The sequence below is a fragment of the Cavia porcellus genome, unplaced genomic scaffold (assembly GCF_034190915.1).
Source record: "Cavia porcellus strain 051 isolate PalLab524CR breed Dunkin Hartley unplaced genomic scaffold, mCavPor4.1 scaffold_17, whole genome shotgun sequence".
NCBI classification, from domain to species: Eukaryota; Metazoa; Chordata; class Mammalia; order Rodentia; family Caviidae; genus Cavia; species Cavia porcellus.
The window spans coordinates 41,272,005-41,296,274 of record NW_026947500.1 but is presented as its reverse complement, the minus strand read 5'-3'; the positions used below and the strand labels follow the sequence as shown (position 1 = coordinate 41,296,274).

General features: G+C 46.6%; 1 protein-coding gene across 1 annotated transcript in view; it reads right to left on the bottom strand.

Annotated features, from left to right (window-relative positions):
* Positions 1-24,270, bottom strand: part of Ext2 (exostosin glycosyltransferase 2) — a 134,649-nt gene that overhangs the window by 34,101 nt on the left and 76,278 nt on the right. The window contains exons 9-10 of the mRNA XM_003465100.5: positions 9,203-9,392; positions 503-669 (exon numbers count right to left, since the gene is read on the bottom strand). Coding sequence (XP_003465148.1) covers positions 503-669; positions 9,203-9,392 — 357 coding nt within the window. The remainder of the gene's footprint in view (positions 1-502; positions 670-9,202; positions 9,393-24,270) is intronic.

Below are 24,270 nucleotides of genomic sequence, written 5' to 3'. Positions count from 1 at the left end.
TGGTCTCCATACTTAACCCCTGAACCTGGCCTAATCCATCAGCCGCACTGAAGGAGCGGTGACAGAAAACGCTTCTCCCTGAGGACGGCTGGCAGCCTCACCACTTAGACCCAGGGAGCCGGCCAGCAGCAGGCACTGCATCCTGTCCCCCAGCGTGGCATTAGATGCCACTTTTACTGTTCAGGGGCCCAGCTGCCCAAATCAAGGGTCTGCTGCTCAAGGACACAACCTGGGAAATGCTACATACGTGCTTTAGAAACTGTCCCCTGGGTCCCCCCACCTTGGGACCTCCTCAGGCTTGCTGTTTGGGGACGGGGTTTCCCCGGGGTTGTTAAAGGACAGCTTCCTAATCCAAGCTCTCATGCTCAGCTTTTGAACTCTGCTGGGAGAGTTTCAGGATGCGGACTTTGGAGAATGAAATATGATGCCGCTTTTTCAAGAAAGGCCAGCAGTCACAGCGGTAGATGGTGAGCCCTTAAATTCACCGCTCAAACCTCCTCACCTCGTAGCCAAACTGCAGCTCGTCGGAGGTCAGCATGATGATGTCGTCGTCGATGGCCAGCACGGCCTCGGTCTCGATTTCATCGTAAGGGAAGAAGCGGTTGCTCAGCTTGTTTTCAGCGGTCCTCACGACTTTTAATGGGACCCGGATTTTGGGCCAAAGAGAATCTGGAAGAAAATCAGAACAGGGTATTTATTGACTATTTGCCCAAAGTCAGTGAGGTTAAGTTTGGAAAGCACCAACTGCAGGTGAAGTGGAAGGATCAGCTTTGGCCCGTGGCTGTTGGCAAACCCAGACACACAACTGTGCGAGGGGAGATTGTGACAGATGCATTTTTATCATAATATAGATATACGTACACATTTCCGCCCTCTGAATCCTCACAGCACTACTAATTCCTCAATACTGACTTCACTAGAATAAACAAACTGGCTTCAAGTCACAACTGAGAGGCAGAAAAGCAAAATGACTTATATGAGGGTGATGGTGATGGACGGGGGCGCTACGCTCATCCAGGGGCGAGTTCAGGGTTCCACGTGCTGTTAGGAGGTGGAGCGTGGCTGGACTCGGGTCACTGCGGGTGGGACCTGGAAGGCTGTGTTCTTGCTGCAGGTTCCTCCCTACCCCTTCTCTGCTTCCGGGCTGCCAGGGGGTGAGCAGCTTTCTTCTGCCGGGCCCTTCTACCGTGCCCTTCCACCCTGACTCGGCCAACCATGGACTGAACCCCCAGAAACTGTAAGCCAACTCTATCTCTGCTCCTTTAAACTGTGGGTGTCTGTTGGTATTTTGTCCCTGCAATCAGAAGGGACTGAGACAGCATGACTGAGCTCACGATGACAGTAACAGTGAGCGTGGACCACTGCTGCCTTGGTCTCTGCCATCTCTGCCAATTCCTCTGCTATGCACTTCCACCTGGTGACCCAGCTGCAGGCCGGCCACTCGGAAATGTGTTCACACCCGGGATGCCTGCCTCCTGGGCCGTCCAGCCCGGCCACAGCCAGTGGAGCAGCTCAGATCCCCCTCCCAGCGGCAGGTTTCCCTGCACGAGTGCTGCCTTCCTTACCGAGCACTTTATGCCCTCCTCCTGACTCACTAGGTTTGGATTCTCATCATGACCAATTTATAGAGTAAATATCAAATTTCTAGGCCCAATTATGTGGGATTTTCTAGGATACTGAAGAAACACCAACCCACAACTTGCCTTATGTTTCTTTCCCTCATTCTACTTTGAAATAACTGGAATGATTCCACCGCAGGTCCTTTACTTTAATAGGTTGCATTTAGCAGAGCCCGAAGTTAATACTTCACCTGACCCCAGTGTTCTTGTTCTTCACATAACATGTGTCAGGTGTGACCAGGGAAGCCGGGTATCATACCGATTTCAAGATGTCAACTGTGAAATTGAGAAGAGATCTGTATTTTGTGGGTCTTGAGGCCACAAAGGCAGAGCGAGGCAGTCTTACTGACGTGGGTAGAATATCCGACGTGTACATACTTATGATGCGACCCTGTAATGTACTGCTTCTAAGGAAGACAGTCACCATGTTCTATCTACCTGTGGCAGACAGCCTGAAACAATAACGTCCATTCGAAGGGAAGTGTGTCTGGGGGAGGGCTGAGCCCTAGACTAAAAATCAAAATCACCCTTCCTGCCACTGCCTTTTAACTGCTAACGAGTTAATTCTAGTTTCATTCATTCATTCCGTATCCGTAAGGACCTCTGGGATGAACAATGAACACAGCCCACAACCGGGAGGCTGGAGACCTGAGTCTCCACATTATCTATTAGATCCAAGCAAGCCTAGTTCTCAGGGGACAAACAAGCTGAGAAGGGGAGCTGTGTTACACCACATGGGTCCTTTATAGACACAGCATCATTCAATCCCCCCCACGGGGCAGAATTTATATATAAAGCTGTATGTGGCTCAGAGAAGCGAAGTGATCGGTTCAGTGAGACTCAGATAATAATGCCAAGGCCAGTAGTGGAACCTAAGTCTGTTGGGGACCGAAGACCAAATATGACCTGTACCATCCACTGAAGCCTAAAGATCCCTATTCTATTTCTCTAGGCCTGGAATAAGACTATGTAGGTTCAGTAATTTTTTCTATAATCATGTGTATTCTTCTTTGCTTTGGAGAAATAAAATCCCTGTCATACACCCATGGTTCCCAGATCCTTATCAAAAAGTATAGTACCTAAAATGAAGCAGGGGTAGCCCTACCTATTAGACCACGGCTCCTCAGACGTTTTGCTCTCAGAATCCCTTCACGTCCTTAAAATCGAAGAGTCCTAAAGTAGTTTAATTTACACCCCTGGGGTGGCTCCAGGTAGCCTGCACTGAGGTTCTAGCTGGTTTCCCAGCAAAGCCACTAGGAGTGTGTTCAGAACTAAACCTGAGGAAAATTTTCCAACACAAACACACATTCCTCAGCCTGGAGACTGATGGTTTCATCCTGTCCCACGTTCACTCTGGGAAACTCCACTGTGCCCTTATGGGAGAATCAAAGATGGGAGCAGAACTCAAGCCTCAGTATCACCACGTGAACAACTCCAACCTCCCAGGGCACCTCGAAGGAGCTCAGGGACACCCTGGGTAGCCAATGAATAGTTCGGAAGGAGCTCTGGGGACAGTGCAGCCTGGGAATCCAGCATTCCTACAGAAACCAAGCATGCTGGTCAGCAATTTCCCACCTTGCAACGTCACATTCAGCCTGCTGCCCAGCTGTGCCCGGGGCCCGCTGGCCCTGCAATGCCTCTCCCTGCCAGCTGGCACACAGTGGAGAGCTCTGTCAGCAGAGGGCACTGAAGGACTGCAGGGGGCTGTTCTTGCTGGTTCTGGTGGGCCTGCAGCACTGGCCCGCAAGCCGGGGTACAGCCCCTAGCAAGTATAAGAGGCACCCCTGGGGCGAGCTCCACTGCAGCCTTGGCTGCCTTCCTAGCCCGGTGAGCTTCCTGTTTGATCCTGTGGGCACCCATCCGATGGGTGGCTGCTTCTTGACAGGCTTCAGCATCCAGGGAGCCACGACTCTACCCTCTCTTACAAAGGCCTAATCTCAGGCCAGGCGGAGGCTGGGCACTGTGGTTCTCCTCAGTTTACTCCAGCAGTCTTTAGCATTCTCTCTCTCTTTAGGCAGACAAATCTTGTTATAGGTTAATGATTTTATATATTACATTTTTCCTGTTGCAATTGTGGTGTGGTTTCCGCCTTCTCATCAAACCCTATTACACAAGGGATATCACTAAGTTATCGGATGAAAAGGGAATTCTCTACGGCCCCCAGAGTTGGAACCATAACCAATGTCTGGTGAAAGTTCCAGAGAAACTAGGTAAGAATTTCCTGCTGGTATAATCTGTCTGAAGACAGAATAAAATGCCTTCAGCAGCACAATGTGCTCTTTTACTTGAAAAGCGCTAACTTTGGTCAGATTTCGACCGACCATCAGCTGAGCCCAGGTTCCAGGAAACAGTAACACAGCATGGTAAGTACAGTGTGGGGCAGCCTGGGCATCACTGCTCACTAGCTATGTGACCTTGAAGACGTTGGTCACTTTCTACCACAGATAAGAAATGAAGAGCCCATCTCCATGGTGCCTGGCACATTGAGGGCATGCACTAAATGTCAGCTGTAGCTGGGGATGGTGGTGCATGCGTGTCATCCAAGCACTTGGGAGGCTGAGGCAGGAGGACTGCTTTGAGTTCGAGGCTGGAACATAGTAAGTTCAAGACCATCCTGAACTGCATGGAAAGATCCTGTCTCAAAAAACAAAAAACCAAAACAAAATAAATATCAACTGCCTTCTCATGAAAGCCAGTGCCGTTTACAAAAGCAAAGGATGTTTTAGGAACCTTAAAGAGTGCTGGCAGAGGGGCATGTCCCCAACAATCCAGTGATGTGCCTCCAGCTCATACCTGCCGTGCCCACTTTTCCATCAGTGCAATCGATCCCTGCCATGGAGCTGAGACCGGCTCACTTAGAAACTAAAGAACATGGAACTTTTGCCACACTGATCCCATAAAGTAACATGATTTCCTTTCCACGCTCAGTACAAAAGCACACCGACTGCTTTGGCTAAGCAGAAACTCGTCCCTACATTACAGTATCCTGGACTTCCATTTAGAGTGTGGACAGCAAGCTTACTGCCCAAAACCCTCTGCACTTGTCACCTACAGGAAACCAGAGCATCCCTGGGGATGACGCCCATAAAGAGCTGGGGTGTCCCTGTGGAGTCTCTAGGTGGGGGCATTTAGAGAGTGATCAAGGCCAAGGGGGTTCAAGAGGAGATGGAGGCTGAGTCACAGCTGTATCAGAAATACGATGACTCCCTGGTCTAAGTTAGGTCTGGGTCACCAATGTCACTTAGACAAAAGTGGCCTCCATCTTCAGGGTCAGTTGTCCACAGACCATCACAATCACAAGACAGGATTCCAAGCAGAAGTCCAGCTGTTTCTCTGCCCTGCTCCAGATGAATGCAAGTCTGGAAAAGTTACGATTAAGAAAAGGGCATTGAGCCAGTAGCAGGAGATGCAAGCAGTAAGGTAAGAAAGAAGAATGTACGTGAAAAAAAGATTTTTCCTCCCATCAGCATTTCAAAAGAATAACCTGACTTTTCTCTGAGTCCCCTGACCAAGGTCTGGTGCTACAGAATCCTGAATCAGGTAACAAAACGGGATGATTTCCTGCAGCTAAATGGCTTGTAACTGAAATAAAAGCAGTGAGCCCTGGGCAAAGGGCGTGAGCTTTGGATCCACGGAGACCTGTGTTTGTTTCTGTCTTGGTCGTTTACAACTTTGTGATTTAGGCAAATTACTCACCTGAATTTCTCTCTTTTTTTTTGTACTGGGAATCGAACTCAGGACCTGGTGCTTGCTAGGCAGGCGCTGTGTCACTGAGCTACATCCCCGCCCTCAGTATTCTAAAGGAAGGGTAATAACAGCTTCCTTTACAGGTTTGTCGTAAGGACCAGAGATAATGTGTGCAAAGCACTCGGCCACCCCATCCCGTTCCCAGGATAGAGAGGGCAGGAAGGAAAGGTCTCTATCAATCTCGGGTTGTTATCTTACAGACAGATTCTCCTGAGGCCATTTCCCACCCCTTCCCTGCTGATAGCTGCCGCAGTCTAGACAGAAGGTTATGGGGAAGCCAGGAATCTCCTGGCTCTGCTGTGTCATAAAGCCCCATGGGGGTCTCTACCTCACCCCTTTTACGTTCTAAACAGGACAGCACATGACTCCTGTGGTTTGGGTCTCATCCTGGGAACAGAAACGTCACCTTCTCATCGCATACACACACACACAGAAAAAACTAACCTGCAAACTAAGATATGACCGAATTTATGGAAACAGCTGAACAAAAACAGATGACCTGATCGCTTCGCGGTATGAGCTTTAGTCCAGTTCAAATAAGAAACACAACTGTGTCAAGGAGGATGATGACGATGATGACCATGATGATGATGATGATGATCCTCCGCCTCCTCTCCTCGTCCCCCACCCATTTCTCAACCTTCCTCCTCCTCCTTTTTTTTACAGGACATTGATTAACAGCGTTCTCCATGTCAGATCCAGCGGCACCGTGAGCAAAGGGTATTCTGAGCCACTCAGCGAAGGCACTATGAAACACCCTGTCTGCACTGTTATCCGCCCAGAGCTAACGATCAGACTGCTTTGCGGGAATGCGGTGTGCCACGCTGTATGGTGTGGACTTGTGCCTTGTGATCCCAGTTTCCCAGCCTCAGTATCCAGCTCAACGGAAAGCGACTGCTGACCTTCAGTGCTGACCCTCTGTCGTGCTCAGACACCCCTGTCCTGCCCACCAGGGACTATGATGTCACAACTGGAAGCTGGGAGGCCCCTGATGGGATTCAAATTTAAAAATGAAGTCAGTTAAAACTGAAGGCTGGATTAGGCAAAACGGACAGCTCAAGAGGCCAGGGCAAAGGCAAATGACCTCTACTCCCATCAAGCCTGGAAGCTGAGAAGTTGGGGGGAGGGGCCAGCAACAGCCTGGCTTTTTACTGACGGAGCTTAAAACTAATATGACGAGACTGCGCTGGAAATTTCTACTGCCTAGGCTCAGTATTTACTTAAACTTCAAACCCAGCAATTTAGACTTAACTGTGATCGAAAGAAAAACGTTATTTGGTTGGGTTGGAAAATTAAAAAAAAAAAAAAAAAAAAACGGGAGGAGGTAGACTGTTGCCTACGCTAACCCTCCCAGCAGCAGACGTGGTAACCACAATATTTATTTTAGTAAATGCAGAGAAAGTGAAAAACATGACTTTCGCCTCTAACATTTCAAAGCCTTAGGCCGGCACAATTTTGTTTTTAATATGTATGTTACTAATGCTGTCCATGAAAAATCAGATGAGTTGGCTGGCGGAGCGGAGCTGACAGCCCCGTTTACCAACTAAACAAACAGCCCGCAGAAGATTAAACACGGTTCACGGTCTACCCAAACAGCCACCTCGCCAGAGCCAGGGCCCTGACCTAAAAACCACTGTTGAAAAGAAGCCAGCCCATCACAACATGTGTCAAAATTAGGGCCTCATCAACTCAGAGCGCTCCTTCCTCCCCAGAGTGGAGGGATTTGAAAAATAAGCCAAACTCTTGGTCAACGCGAAAGTAACCACTGCATTTGAACAGGGTGGACCAAAAATAAAACGCGACACCCACCTCCCAAACCTGGCCTGGTGCTTCTGCCTTTAGTTACATCAGTGCAGATGTGTGGACCAGAAGGGAGGGAAAGATTTCTCCTTTCTCATCTCTGCCCCTAAAAGTGAGTCAAGCCCACAACAAATCATTCATCTAATGCCTAAAGTGCCTCAGGTTTAAAGGGAGGACTCCTTTGCACTTTTTAAATGTTTTTTGTTTGTTTTTTGACACAGGGTTTTGCTACGTAGTTCACGCTGTGCTTGAACTCACTATGTAGCCTAGGCTGGCCTCAAACTCTCGGCAACCCTCCTGCCTCAGCCTCCTGAGTGTTGGGATTACAGGTGTGCACCACCATGTCTAGGTTTTCAGTTGTATTTTCGATTAACGGATGATGCTTGCGTGTATTTCAGGGTACTCAGCGATCATCCAGTGTGTGTGCACACTGGAACGGTCCAGTCGGAGGCATCAGCACTTCCATGACTTCCGCACAGAATCTGCTTTCTGCCTTTCCACCCCCCGCAGAGGGGCTCGAGGCTGTCCCCACACTGGCTGCCTTTGCATGAACGTGAGTCTGCATACAGGGCCTCCCAGACCCACAAGGGCTGCATGGCCTTCTTAAAATGCAGCACAAGCAAAGGGGTGAATCAGGCAGGCAGGGCCATGGCACTCACTTCACCAGGGCAAGGCGATTGCTGTGGATGGAGCCGGCTGTGATGGGTCCCGGGGCGGCAGAGCCCCTCTGACTTCCTCCTCTGTCCAGCAGCTCAGCCTCTGAGGCATTCTCCTCTCTCACTTAGGTGACACCAACATTTCCCTTCTCTCTTCCCCCTTCCTTCTCCTTCATTAAAAACTGAACAAGTAGAATAAAAAAAAAATCCAGAAAGCTGGCTCTGTGCAGTGGTGAGGGAGGAAAAAAAGTTGACACAGAAAGCTCTTGAGAAAAAAATCCGTTGTGCTTCAGAGCATAATAGAGGAATTGCATTTAAAATAGCCATCTTATTCACACAAAGCGCAGCTTCCCAAACCCAAGTGGAAAGTGTACAAGTGCTTTCAGAGCACAGAGAGCCCATGGAGTTTTCGCAGTGTCTCAGAAGGCATGGAAGAATCTTCTTGAGCCAATTCCAATTTGCCTAAGAGAGACAGAATACGGTGCTCCCCCAGCCTCGAGGAGAGAGCCACTCCTGGGAGTCTGTAGGCCCACTACCTGGCTTCACATAATCAATTAAAAGCACCAGCCATAAAAAGCACAGATACTACTGTCAGGCAATAAACTAGACCTTATCGGTGACGGTGGTGCACATTACAAACTTCAAACTCATTCCTCGCTCTAATCCATCAGAAACTTCCTGGCTTTAATAGGCTATAAATGGCAGGAGCTTTGAAGTCCCTGGGATTAGGATCAGTAATAGACAGACTGAATGAGAAACTAAATGCAGGTGGAACGTACTCTATGGGCACCGAATTAAAAACAAATCCAATTAATCAAATAGTCCTCCAACCCTAGCTGCCAGCCAGTTGCTTGCAGGGGTGGCCAAGGCAGGGGACAGAGCGATTGGGGAGGAGCCAGTGGCAGCCTCCGGGGAGCTCGCTGGAGTGCTGACTCCCCTGCCAGGGGAGCTCTGCTGGTCCTTTCGCAGTCACGAGTGAGGCCACCCTTTTTAAGGTTCTTTTCTTCTTGGAGGAGAGATAAGGAAGGAGAAGACTAATGCCTTTTAAACTGAGCTTTCATGTAAACAGATCAGCTGCGTGGCTGAGGGAAGTGGGGGCCCTCTTTCCCAAGGCTGGGAGAGCCTTTGATCCTCCTAACTCCTAAGCCCTCAGAAACTTGTGGCTGCAGAGGATGCCAGGGTGGGGAATAAGTGGGCCACCCTCGAGCACGAACGCGATGACAGAGAACTTGGCCCAGGCTGTGCAGGAACACGCTGCTGCTGACAAAGCAGAATTCATCTCAAACAGAGATGCGAATAACAACGGGGGCCTGCAGAGAGAGAGCTGTACCCCAGTCCAAGGCAGGCACCCTGAGTGCAGCCTTTCCGCACTCTCCTTACCTTCCGGAGGGTTTTTATTCTGATTATTCCAGACGACCAGCAGCTTGGACAGACTGGGCACCTTGGACACCTCAGTGATGACCCGGAAGAGGCTCTCCACTCGGTCGTAGGTGAGGACGATGGCGGTGAAGCCTTGCGACTGCGGTGGGATGAGCGGGAGGAAGAGCGGGTTGCTCACACTGCTCCACTTCTGCAAGAGGACAGAGGAGGACAGGTCAGCGCGGGGAGCAGCAGAACCAAGCATCATCAGGACACTTGGCTACGGCCAGGCCGGGAGCTGAGCGACTGATCCAAGTCTCCCTCTCCTTAAAGTTTGTACAGACTCCCTTTAGGGAGCTTTGGCTCTGATACCATCAAGAACAGAGCTGAGAACTTTCGCTGCTGAAAAGAGATGTCAGGTTAAATTTGAGATCGGAGAGTGGTGCTTACCTCTGCTCCCTCCCTCAAACCACGGGCAGGGCAGCTGAACATAAAATAATAGAAATAATAATAACAATAACTCCAGGGGCACAGAAGTGGGAGAAGAGCTGCCAACAGAATGAAAGAGCTTTGGAAGGCCATGTGGGTGACAGGGGACAGCAGGGGGGCAGCTGGCAGGCACCCCACGGAGGGTGGGGACGAAACTCACCAGGCCTGGCAAGGTAAGGGGGGCGGCACTGGAGGCACAGACTGCTTACAAATGCGTATCAGGAGCATTAGAGATGCAGAAAAGTACTTTTCCCACTGGATATGGAGAAGGGAAGTTTATTCCCTGAAGAAATTGAGGCTCCAGACAGGGTAACAGTGGCATAGCAGAGGAGCGACAGGCTAAAAATAGGTTTTTCCTTTTCATTTTATTTTATTTTATTTTATTTTTTTTATCGGTACCAGGGATCGAACTCACGACCACCTGCTTGCAAGGCAGGCACTTATGCCGCTGAGCTAAATCCCAAGCCCCTTCATTTTATTTTTATTAAGCATTACATAGCATGTGAACCTGCATGCTATGTAATATGCTGCTCAACCTCCCAGTGGGGCTTGATGACCACAACTGATGATCACAACTGTTTTTCTTTAAATTGATCAAGAAAATGCTTCCTTAGCAATGTCCCCCAGATCGCTTAACACATAGCAAGTATCAGCTGCAGAGATGTACCTGCCTCTTCCCGTCAAGCCCCACTGATACAGAATATGGGCAACCCTTTCTTCCTCAGACAGAGAACTTGTAAGTGTACGCAGCGGCCCTTCTGGTGGGCAGTGAGCTTGGGCCCATCATGTAAGTCCAGGAGATTCCCATCCGACATCTCAGCACAGTTACCTCAACCAGAATCCTCCTGTGCTCAAGGATCTTCACGTTGAGCAAGGAGCCCGCAGTCTTGTTCCCCTACCAGCTCCCAAGCCGCTGGTGGCCATGTGGCCAGCCTGGCAGCGCCCGTCTCCCAGGGACACCCTCCGGGCAACAGGCGGCCTCACACAAAGAACCTGTGATCAGCTTTTAATGCTTCCCTCTTAATCATGAACAGATTCTGGAATCACAGCCATTTCCAGAACATCTTCAGTAGGAGCAACAGAAACCAAGGAACAAAGAAAAGAGGAACTCGAAAGAAACAGAGACAACAGAAGAGGCAGAAGGAAACTCAGATAATAAGTTACATCCTCAAGGAGATAAGAGTTTCCACCCATGAAACAAGAATAAATTGCTAGCTGGGTGTGGTAGCACATGTCTGTAATCACAGCACTTGGGAGCCTGAGGCAAGAGGATTGCTTGAGTTCGAGGTCAGTCTGGGCTACAAAGTGAGTCTAAGGCCAGCCTGAACTGCAGAGTGAGACCTTGTCTCAAAAAGACAAAAAAAAAAAAAAAAAAAAAAGGAAACAACAAAAACAAAAAAAAAAAACTCCAAAAAACAAAAAGGATAAACTTTTATTTTTCCTTAAAATGATCTGTCAAAGAACATAAAGAACTTTTAGATGTTAAAAACACGATTATTTACTTTTTTTTTTTTTTTTAGTACAAGACTCTATGATAAAGATAAAATATTCCAGACTGGTAAACAAAGAGATTAAACAACTAAACAAACAAAAGAAGGCAGAAAAGAAGAGAAAATCAGGGCGGTCCAACATCCATTTAATAGGCGGTTCCAGAAAAAGTACATACAAAATCTGGACAAAATGAAGAAGTTAACACATCAAAGAAGTTAAACACATTGTAAGTACAGAAGATGCAAGGGCCATGAACTTTCAGTTCACAAGGGACCCATAAATGGCTGGTACAGTGAACACAAAAAAAGAGAGACTAAAATAAAAACAGCCAAAAAAAGAAAGAAAGAAAGAATCCAGTATCATATCAAAGGCCAGCACCTTTGCGTGCAGGGAACAAAGGAAATTCTCACAATGCATGAATCTATGCAACGAGTCTGAGTTCCCGTTGCAACTCTCAAAACTTCTCTGTATGTTTGAAATTTGTTCAAAATAAAGTTGTCTCTTTCCTACCATTAACATGTTACATTATTTAAGTGTGGCAATGTAAAAAAGTTTCTTTGTATTAACAGAAAAAGATTATATAATGTTCTTATACTTCGAATAACTTTATCAAGATATAATTCACATACCACAATCATTCAGTTAAAGAACATGATGGCTTAGGGATATAAATTAAGTTTTAAACAAAATTTCCGGCTTAACCATTTGTAAGTGTACAACGGTGTGGCACTAGTACTCACACTCACATTTGTAAATTAGCACACTTAAAGACGGGACTGGACTCCATCTCTGCTGAGAAGAGAACATGAAAGGCAGGGCTGGAACTCTGGCTGCCTGACGCTTCCCTCAAGCCTTTCACACTCCAATTCCCCAGGTCCCCTACCCATCTCATCACGTCGCTGACGGACACCCATCACCACGTTCGTGACAACAGTTGCCTGCCAGATGTAGCAGCGTAGCACAGGAAACGTGCGCAAACACATGGAATGCTCCGGGGGCAGGAACTCAGGGAGCCCAAGTTGGATCCTGAAGTCCTAATTAACCAGATATTAAAGCCCAAGTGGCCTCCAAGATAGTCTTCACAAGCAGGAGACGCAACAGGAAAGGTCATCTGTCTTTGCAGTGCTGACTTCTGTTTCTGGGACAGCACACCCTCACCCCAAGCTAGTATTTGTACCCTAGCATCTTACTGTAGTTCTAGGAATAATTCTGAGTTTTCTTCCTCGAGTCTTACTTCTCTTCTCTTCTTGACTTTTATAGAAAGTGAAGTCACTAAGTAGCGCTTTGCTTTAATCACAGTCTGCAAGGGAGAGGTAGCTGCCATTATCACCCCTAACTCCTTAAAGTCCAGGTGAAAAACACCATTTTAAATGCACAGGAAACAAAAAAAGATTTCTTAAGTGTGTCCAATAATTTAATGTGTGATCCTGAAATGGCTAAGATTTACTGAGCCTTTATGGAGCGCCAGGCGCTCTGCTTTCATTAGAGCCTCAGTGAAGACTCGCCACAAGCCCAGGATAGATCTGGCCACTGCTTTTGTTTTAGAGGTGACGGAACTAGAAGATCAGAACCAGCGAACAGTGTCCAAGGCTCTACAGCTCGTAAGCGAAGGAACTGGGATGCAGCCCAGCCAGCCAGGTGCCAGAATCCACTGTGCAGTTCCCAGCCCTCCACGCTCTCCTTCAGACAGACTCGGCGGAGTCCACAGCGAACATCATTTAACAGGCTCTGTAAGTGGGAGTGTGGACAACTCCATGCGGGCTACTTCTAGCTCTTCTCTAAGACAAAAACCCCGAGAATTCTTCATCCTTGTTGTCACACGTGAGCCAAACAGCAAGAACCCACTCAAACGCTAGGATTTCAGCAAGCACATGGGACAGAAATGCACCAAATATGTAACACTGAGACGAAAGGAGCACATAAATTTAAAAAGGTAAATACGCCATTGATGCAGAAGGAAAAACTATTAAACTCCAACAAAATGATCTCTGTTTATGGGGAGGAGGAGGAGGAAAACCCAGAGTTGCATGCTTTGATGACACTGGAAGGCGAGGAAGGTTCCTGGGGACATGCACGGCTTGGATGCCCAGGAGTTTGAACTGAGGCGCCCTGCAAAGCACCTCACTCTGATGTCAAGGTGCCATCAAGCAGCAGGAGCCATGGCTCTGGCAAAAGGACAGATCCGGATACAGCCCGTGTGCCAGCTCCACATGAGAAGTGGATGGTCAGGGCATGGGGAGGACAAGAAGGAATGACATGCTGGGAAGGGACAGTCGCTTTCTCAGTGTCCCCCCTTCCACACTGCCCATCCACACACCCCAAGCAGGGTTTGAGCTGGTATAGGCAGCACGGGGAGAGGTGCCAGGTAAAGACCCGTGCGTGGCTGGCATTTCCCACCAGCGCAGATTCAGAGATGACACAGGAGGTGACAGGGGAGCTACAGCAGAGACCTCAGGAGAATCAGGCTTGGTTCTTTCCAGTGGGACGCACTTCTGGGGTTGTAGATGACTCCTAAAGTGAGGCAGTGTATGTGTGGTTGGTTCCTTTGGGCACCCAGAGTCCTTCACCTGAAGCCCGGCTCCTTCACACAGCAGCCAGCCAGGTGACCTGGGAGAAGCACTTCACCCCTCTCGCACCCCAGGCTCTCTATCTGTAAATTCTCGCTACTACTACCTTTCTAGGTAGTTACCGAGCACCAGCCCACAGTCCAGCTGTCACGCACAGGCACCGGGGAGATGGCAGCTGGTAGGTGATCTCGTGTGAGGAGATCTATGCACTCTGTCCTCTTTTTCTTTTCCTTCTTATTTGCTGCATTTTACCTGGCCCGAAAGGCCCATGACAGCAGGCACCGTAACACCCAGCACCAAGAATTATGCCTCGTGTGGTTCAAAACAAACAGATACACAAACAAACAAAATGTTTAAGTAAAATGATCCGGGGCACTCTATGTGTCCTCAACTTCCAGACACAAATAGCTGGTGGACACGCAAATGTGTGATCAGCTCTGAAATGGTTTCCAACTTAGCCATTTCATTTTTCGGTACTTACGCTGTGCTAAGTACTCTGTAGAAGTGTAAGATTTTACGGGGAGTTTAACCAAGGCCTGGAATCTGGGCCTTGCCATTTACTGGTTATCGGTTTCACCGTCTATAAAATGGGGACTGTGACAGTATCTATCTCACTGCATAAAGATGGTCAAATAAGATTATGTGCGGAAATAGCTAGCAGAGGGCTCAACAGTGTCAAGAGTGATAGTTTAAAGTGAACACAAAACTCTTGTTCTTCCCAATCTGTATTTTCTTGTCTGCTAAAATACTGGCTTTGGCAATTCTCTAATCATTTCTGTGTTTCCTGACTGTACACGGTAAGCCTGGAAGAGTGCTAAAGGGTGCGTGCAGGAAACTGCTCTGCCACAAGGCTGCCGTGCCCACCACCGTCCCCTACCTCACACACAACCCCATTTGCCTGCGGAGCTCCGCCACGGGGTGGGGAAAGGCAGCTGTAACTGGGGTGCACACGTTCACAGACCCTCCGCTTCACTGGGGCTAGGTCAACAAACCAACCCCCAGAGAAAAGAAATCACCAGAGAGGGGCATTTAGTCACCTCTGAAATGCCCATCAGGGCCGACCCCCTGCTGGCTGGCCATAGAGAGTGTCTACAGTCTGGGACCTCTTGACCCCACTTTCTGCAGGAAATCAGGCAAATTTAAACCTCCATAATTTACTCAAGACTCCAAGGCAAACAACGCTGGCAATTAACCTTGCTGCCTGATTAAGTCTCTACCACAGCGAGCTAGGGCATGAAACGAGGCATCCAGGGACAGAGGCCTGGGAACCAGGCAGAGCCAGTCTATCACGGCCGCACCCCGGGAATCCTGGTGTCAATGCAATTCCCAAATGTACTCCAAGAAACCACTCTGTCAAAGGTGGGAGGCGACACGGGAAGCAGAAGTGCGTGTTAGTCCAACAAAGCACTGGCATTTGGCCAAAATGGTGGGTTTACCTCTTGCCTGACCCCAGCCCCCAAACCCTGCTCCTCATTCCTACAACGGATATTCACTATGGCAACTCCAATAAGAAATCCTCCATTGCTACACTGTAGTCACATAAAAGAAACCCGTGGCGGCCATGACAACGTCAGGTCTCATCCTGGCTGTAGGGAAGTTTCCTCCGTGGTGTACCCTGAAAAGCTCTAGTGTACGGGCACTTACTGAGCAGAGGAGCTGTGGTCCTGGAATAAAGTCCTTGGGACAGACAACCTGAGAGTCCTCGACCACTCATAAAAGGTTTTCCTTCTGGAGACTCCAACCCAGGCAAGCAGCTGTGCCTGTGGCTGTTCCCGCACAAAGGAAGCTTTGGGCCTTTCTGCCATCCTGGTTTGCAGTCTTACAGCTGAAAGGTCACAAGTGCCCCCTTGGAGCCTAACCACAGCCACGCTGGCTCAGGTTAGCCCCACAGAAAACAGAGGAAGCTGTGAGCGAATGGCCTTTGTTGGCCATTCTGCAATGTTCCCGATGGAGCTATGTGAGGAAAACTATGTTTCATGCCCAACTCCAGCCCTCTTTGACCTAACCCAAACCAAACCTGAACTCCCAAGAAACCACGCTGCAACGCGGGACGGCTCAAAATGCAATCACTGTCCCTTACTGTATTGGGGCCTTTCTGTGTCACTATGGATAATGTCACATGAAAGTCAGAGACTTCAGCAGACATTTGAGTCAACCTACATCTGATTCAAATGGAGGTGGTTTGCCCAAGCAGGAAAGCGAGAAATCGGTGGAGAAAGAGAGGAGGACAGGTCTGTTACACAGAAGCTTTGAGCCCCGGGTAATGAGCAGCCCTACCTATTCCTACCTTGACCGAAAGGGCAGTTTTCTTGGTTGTTTTGAAGTTATCAACCCTTACCTCAATATGGTTTCAATTATGAATTACCAGACTAAAAGGGGAAAAAAGCTTTGATTTATTCTTTTTTGCTCCAATTATGCATGATGTGTTTCCACAGAAGACTCCGAAAAGTATTTCATCATGCCTCCCATCCTGAAGTGGTCAAAGGGCAAGACCAAAAGGCGTTAACCCTTTCATTTCTCCTCTAGGTTCAAAGAGACTCCTATCAGTGGATACAGGCCAAGGCCTTTGAAGCAGACAAAGCAACAAAAGGGTTAAGCGTTAGCATCATATTACTAACGTGCAGAAGGGTGGTGTCCCTTGTCCAAAATGGTGAGATGATATTTATGTTAATGGTTACTGGGAGATTTGAAAGGGGCAATCAGTAATGTAGCCCATGCTGCCCTAACCATTAAACCTTTACAGCCCCATTGAGCCAGGCTGTGCGGACTGGGAAACTGGGGAGTTACGGACCTAAGGGCATCTTCAAACAGCGTCTTAGCTCAAGACAGAAATGTGTTGGGGACAAGTCTGAAGACAACCTGTTGCCACATGTATTTAATTCAGTTTGCCCTCCAATAATAACTAGGTGTTTCTGACGCTGAAGGCCCAGTCTCCCTGATTACACAAGAGACTGGCTCATGGAAGATGAAGAGAATCAAAGGCCAGAAGTCCTAAAGACTCTGCTAAGTAAGTTATCAACTTGAGATCCTGCCGCCTATTTACAAGAATCAGTTCATGAGCGAGTTTTCCAGAGGGGTTAGGAGGCATCCGACATTTGGATGGACTGAACATCAGTGACTGTGGCTCTCCAAAAACCTAGAGACGCCGAGCCACGGGGATGAACTTGGGGTCATCAAGGCAGGCTACGCACTTCTACTACAGCTTCTAAATTTTCCCTGTAGGTTTCTGTTTTTCTTTGAGGCACTGCTGTTTCATCACCTGGTGACATTTTTATTTTTACTTATCCTGCTTATGGCTTGTTGGTCTTCCAGGGTTTGAGGCCTGGTGCCATTCAACAATTCTGGAAAGTTGTTAGCTGTCACCCTTTCCAAACGAACTCCTCCTCTCCTCCCTCCCTCCCCTCTGCTCACTCATACGTTCTACTCTATGTCTTTGTTTTCCACATCACTTCATACACTGTCTCTCTGGGACACACTCTGAACAACTGCTTGAACTCTAATAATCCGATCTGACGGTCAGAAGTCCTTACAGGCCTGTTTCTGCAGGTTCTCGCTCAGGACACTGCGTTGTTTCTTTATGGCTTTGTTCTTTCCGACTATGAGCTACTCATTTCCTTATTGAATTTGTAAGAAGTATTTGAGACCTGGACTGAAGTTCCCAGTATCTCAGGGCCACGTTCCCCCAAATTCCCTTCCCAGGGTTATCTGGATTACACTTGTAGGAACGCTGGCCACAACCCACATGGGGTGGCTTGTGGCTGCAGCTCAGTCCAGACCAATCCAGATACTTCTTCACCCTTTCACAAAGCCACAACAGAAGCTCTTGCGGGCACCCCCTCTCCCCTGTACCTGCGCCCCCTGCCTCCTTCCCACAGGGACGGGTGGAAGGAAGCTCTTGGAAAAGCACTCTGGCAAAAACCAGCTGCTGCTTCTGCCGCCTCCCAGGACACCCCTCTGCTTTGTCTCACGCACGTGCCTCACTTCACACCAGCTCGGGAACAGGTTCAGACGGCTTTCCAATACCTCATTCAGTGGTTTAGTTTTTCGGCTGGGAAGGGCACTTAGCACATGTAACCCATCCCAAAGCTAGGGACACAGTCTTTCTATACTAACACTGTCAATCTAATTATGTGCCACTGTATTCCTACTTATTTGGGGAGGCTAAGTTTGTACGCAAGATGAAAACAATTACTGTGAAAATTTGGCATTAAATCACAGCAGATGAAATGACACATTGAGAATTTCCACATTAAACAAGCCCCTAGGCTTCTTCAGATCTCCATTCTCATTTAAATGTGAGGTGATCAGGAGGTGTGCCTTGGAAGGAACACTGTAGGTCTAATGGAGCTCATTGGATGCTTGGGCTAGATGACATAAAATATGCAAGAGGCCTTTTTTGAGTACAGAAATGCGCTGCTGCAAATTTCAGTGTTCTTCTCCAGAGCCCCACTCTAATTCTAAGTTCGTTTCCATATGATAAAGCGTCACACAGCTGGCTCTCTGTATCTGTAGGTTCTGCAGCCAAAGACTTGACCAACCGTGGATCAAAAACACTTGGAAAGAACTGTCTGTGCTGAGGATGTACAGACTTCTTGTCATTATTCCTTAAACAATACAGTGTAACAACTACTTACACCGGATCTGGTATTATAAAGACTTTAAGATATGCATCTACTTTTAATGCCATGTTATATAAGGGAGTTGAGCGCTGATGGATTTTGGTATCTGTGGGGGTCCAGAAGCCAGTACTCCAAGGACCAAAGATGGCTGTGGTGGTTTTCCCATTAATAGCACCTCACTGTTGACAGTAGTACACCGCTTACAAAATTCTTCCTCCTAATTTACACTGTCAGGTTTTCAGGATAATCCCTTAAAGTAAGTATTATTCCTGTTTCACAGCTAAGAATAACAGATTTCAGAGAGAGAAACCTGTAGGTCAAGCTAATAAACCACTGTGAACTCACACTTGACTCCAAAGTGTCCTTTTTACAGGCCTTGATGCCAATTAGTAATCAGTTACCATTACACTATTCTCCTGGAGTTATTCTGATCGCCATCCCTAAACTCAGTCCTCCAGATGAGCAAAGTGTTGCAGAGAGAGTCAGTAAATCACTTCGAGTAACTCAGATCATCACCGGGAAAGAAGGGATTAAAACTCGCAGTTCAGAAATGTCTGGGCTGCAGTCAGCTTACTGAAAGCTCACAGGTTAAACCCATCTGAATGCCTCTTGAAAATTCCTGTTATTAACTGAGTTTTAGCTACTTCAATTTTTTCTTTATATAGCACTGAAATTCACATTTGGCTAGACGCCTACCCTTCTCCAATGCCAAACTACTGTCAAGAAGAGCAGAAAGGGTGGCCACTGATTGCTTTTCAGGTAGCAGAGGAAAAAGTTGACATTTCATCCTCCTCTGCGCTGGAAAGGAAGGCAATCATTTATAAGAGCCCTCATCTGGCTGTGGTATCCATCAGTGGGATGGAGAGAAGCCAGTTAAACGGCTCAACACAAGCCATATTAAAAGAATTTGGAATGAGGAAAGAGAGGGTTCCATATGTTGATCCTTTTAATAATTCATGAGTTCTATCAGTCTGCAAGTAATAAATTTCACTAAATATATCTATGGTACGATTGCCTAAGATACTGGCAGAGATACCATACATTGATTATATTGGTTTACAATTTGATATATGGAAAATAACAGTTCAGCTGTTTAACGATGCAGAAGATTGGGATTATTTTTACGTGGTCTTCAAACATGCAATCGTTACCCCTGCATCTGTTATTTCATAAGTACATGGGAGACATCTGAAAGAAATGCCTCGATGGAAAAACTGACTTGATTCAAACAGGTCTGGTGTATAATCCAAAGGCAAAGTGTCTAAGGGTGTTATCGATGGCTTAAGCCACCACTTTTCGTGACAGGTAAAACAAACTTACAATTTCAACTTGTTTTCCTACAACTGAAACACTGGCAGTTTGAAAGAGCGGTCAGTTCTTTGGCCCTAGCATAAAAACACGTGGGAACAGCCCATTGGCTTCCCGAGGGGTGGGCAATGACATAGGAAAGACTGCGCTGGTTTGGGAAACAGGAACTCTGGAGAATGATTAAATTACAGCTTGTGGCGTCCAACACGGTTTGAGCACGATGACCAAAGTTTGGTAGAGTTTTGAGCTGATAAAGAGTGTAATACCACCATTAAAGTCAGCACAATTGAAAAACAACCTCTACAATATAGTTTTTGCCTTGACTTTTAATTTCTCTGGAGTTCCAATGAGACCTATGTTTCATCTACTGTTTAACCTCTGCCTCTTACCCAAAAAAAAAAAAGGCATAAACCTACAAAGGCAGAAAGAAGAGGCAAGGAAACAACAATGGATCAGCACTAGAGAAAATTTTGGGAGGTAAGACTGATGCAGTCTCCCTTTTCAAGATGTTCTTGCTACAAACTACATAAAACTACAGGATGAAATATAACAAAAATCCTTTTAAATTCACAGCTGAGGGCCTAAGAAAAGGTAAGTGGTGAGGGACCAAAGGTGAAGAGAAAATTATAACTAGTGGGCCAGGCCGCAGGGCAGAGGGAGGTTCTCATCACTCTCGCCCTGGGATGCAGGGCTCTGGTTTCTGTGCTCCTGGACGGAAAGGGACTTGGCTTTGAGTCCTGGAAGTGAGAGTAGGAAGTGAGACCCAGACACAAAGCCTTGCAGGTCCATGCAATGGGGGAAGTGGGGCGCAGGAAAGCCACTCAGCAGTATAGGGGAGCAGCACAACCCATTTCTCTTGCTGAACCCCAGCCTGGCACGGCAATGGGGTGAGGTGTCTCTCCCTTGGGAACTTTGAACAAAGGCTCGCCCTCGTGGAGGCTTGGGTTTTAACGGACCCTTCTGTGGCCCACGGAAACACCAAGTAAGAGTCGTCAATGGTAGAAAGTGATTTATCTCTGTGGGGCCTCTGGGATGCCCGGAAGAAGCAGAATACCAAGAACGAACAAATAACCCTCTACAAAGTAGCCTCTTATTTCATGCTGCAAAGATTCCCACAGAAAGCCTCGGGGAGGATGAACTCACATTCCAAAATTATAAAACCTATCAGGAAACAACAACAACAAAAAAACCAGGCAGTAGATGATCGGCTGCATCAGTCCGTACAAGGAATTCAGAAAACTGGATAACCAGGAAATAGAAAGTAAATATCTCAAGTAAGTAAAGATATAAAAGAAGGAATTAAAAGCCTAAGAAAAAAAGGTAAGGCAAACATTTGAAAAACAATGAAGCAGAACTTGTATAAACTACTGAAATTTAAATCACCACGGACAGGTAAAAAACATACTAGCCACAGGTGAGGAAAATGGGAAATAGATGTAGAAACTTACACAGCATGCAGTAGGGAGAGACGAAAATGTGGAAAGCCTGAGAGACAAAACCAAACTTCGAGATAAAAGGTAAGGAGAAAATGAAAAAACAAAAGTTTAATAGTATTCCAGAGGGGAGGATCAGTGGGAATTACACAGATGAAAAATTTATAGAGAAAATGATTGGAAAATATCTCAAATTAATAAAAGACATGATCTTCAGGTTAAAGAAGAAAAATTACTCTTCAACATGGAGAGTAGTGGAGAAGAAAATTGCACTTGGCAATCATTTTAACAACTGATTCAGGCAAGAATAGCCAAGGGGTGCTACAACCAGTGAGTGAGGGTTTGAAGAGTGCCAGGCTTTGTTTTGTTTTTCTGTGATGCTGGGGATCAAGACCCAGGACCTTATAGATGCTAGGCTGTAAGACCCACCTAAAGAGTAATAAGATAGTTATGTGGTCTCAAATTCCCACAAGATACACAGTAAAAGAAAAAAATAGTAACCTGACACTGGAAAAACCTACGATCCGAGTCATCACCACCAGTAAAGGGACAAATTGACATCACGTGTCCTCCAGTATGATACACCGGGAACACTACTTCTGTGATAGTTCTGTCAAAAATGCATAATTTTACATTTAATCAGCCAAAAGCATCAGATAAACCCAGATCAAGAGACAGCTTATAAAATGGCTGACACACTGTCTTCAAAACTGGTGACACTGTACAAGATGGGAAAAAACCCCAAGGAATTGTTTAGGAGGAAAGACACGTCACAAATGAATGCCAAGCATGCCCAGGATTTTCTTTTGCTGTATGGGACATGATTAGGGTAACTGACCAAATCTCAGCAAGGTCTACAGTATGTAATACTACTGCATCAAAAAATGCCCCCTTGCTGATGGTTTGGATAACTGTCTCGTGACTCTGCGTGAGAAGGGCTTAGGGGTGAGGCCGGGTCACATCTGTAACTTCCAGAGGGGTCAGGAAATCCCACAGAGAGTGGGCTGGAGAGGGAGCAAAGCCGGAGGAGGGGCAGAGTGAGAGAGACAGAGATTTTTAGGTCTGTTTAAACAAAATACAGACAGAAGAGCACACTGTGGCAAGGAAAAAGGGTTAGGGAGATTTCAGATGCACAAACACCAAGCCAGAAAGCGGAGGGACGCACCACCATTCCTAACCTAATTCAAGGAGATTAAGTAGAAGTGAAGGGTGAGAACAGTCTCCTCCCCTATTTATCTGCCAAAAAACCTGCAGCTCAGACGCCGGCCCAAAGGCAGAAAGATGGCTCTCTGGACCAGGGATCCAGGCTGAGGCGAACAACACAAAAGGGCAAACGACAGGGCCAGCCTCCCCACCGAAGCACAGGCCACTGGGGGGCCAGGCGGGGCCAGGCACCGGGCACCCCTGGCGCAGCCTCTGACTCTGGAGGGGTCAGAAGCTGGGAATCCCCAGGAGCTTCAGAAAAGCTCCCAGCACCAGGGACAGCAAATAGACTGCAAAGGAAACAAACCAGGGGAGGATCTGAAGAAAAACAAAAATAAACATGAACACCCCACCAACAGGATCTTCAGAGGGAGAACATACTGGATTCTGAAAACAATCCTAAGCTATAAAGAAAGGACTGCTCAGATATGGCTTTTTAAACCCCTTGAAGATTAAAACTAAAAAAAGTTTTAAAAGAAAAGGTAGAAGATAAATTTGAAGAAATGCTTCAGAAATTAAAACAAAGCCTAGGAGATGGTAAAGGTAAGGAAAATAAGGACCTAGCTACCTAGTCCATCCACAGTCTAGTAACAGAAGCTCCATAAGAAGGGAAAGAAAACAGGAAGAAAATAATCAAGGAAATAAAACAAGGAACTTTCTTGAACTGAGACATATGAATTCTCAGCTGTAAAAGGGCCCAATTCAGTATAGTTAGCAAAAATAAATAAACAACAAGATAAAATAAGAACTTGATCCCAGTGTAAATCATCATAAAGTTTTCAAATACAGAATTTGCCAAGAGGGGAAAAAAAATCACATAAAAGATCAGGAATTTCGCCTCTTACATAGAAAGGTTAGGAGACAATGCAGCAATATTTTCAGAGTTCTGAGGAAAATTCACCTCAACTAGAAGTTTATGCTAGCCAAAAATAGCAATCAAATGTGAAATAGAATAAATATAATTTTCAGACACAAAAGATGACTTCCCATAGTCCCTTTCTTGGGAAGTTATTAGGAAAAATAAACCAGAAAAGAGAAGATATTCGAACTCACAAACAAGGAATCTAACAAAGCAGAGAGAACAAAAGAGAATTCCCAGTGTCATGGGGAAGTGAAATTCACAAGATCTGTGATCCAAGATCACTTGGAAGAGGAACTGGAGCTGCAAGGACGGTGGACAGGTGAAAAGAGGGAAAGAGGAAAGACAAAAAGAAAAGAAAAGGAAAGACTATCACTTACTTGTGCTTGACTATTTTACTAATTTAGGGGGAAATTCAGTAAAAAACCAATTAGTGATAGGACCATGGAAAATAAGAAAAATAAAGGCAACTCTTAATTTCCTGGAAAATAAAAAGTTGTGCAGAAAGGAAACTTAGTCATTGTTTATGACTTGATTTAGTCAAAAATATTATTTACGCAGTATTAATGACGCACACAATACTGTTTTAATGAAAAATGCTGACACGTGCGAAGGAGACACATGCATGGAGAGAACAGAAGAAAACGTGTTCCCTCAGAGGAGGCGAAAAGATGTCTTTGAGTAAGAGATTTAAAAATTGCTCTATAAGCATTTTTTAGGGAAACCTGAAGACAAATATCAAAGAAAATCTAAGGAGTTAAAAGCAGTTGCTTCAAAGGAAGCAGCCCTGATTTTTATTATATGCTTATCTGACAGTCTGAATTCATGTGTTAGACTATACTACTTTTTAAAACTTAAAATTAGGAAGCGTTGTTGAGAAAAAAGATGGGGGCAGAAATCAAGAATCAACCTGCAGTGAAAGCAATGTGGGAACTTCACTGATCTGTAGCTACAATCACTCGCTTCTTAGAAAAGTCTACTGAAAAATTAATTAACTGGGAGACGTCAAAAGGACAGAATTAATGTTCGTCACCCCGAGGTTGCGATACGGTAGTTGGCCACTGTACTTTCCTGGCGCACTGTGCTACAGAATTGTGTTTGCCAACTTCAAGGGAGAATT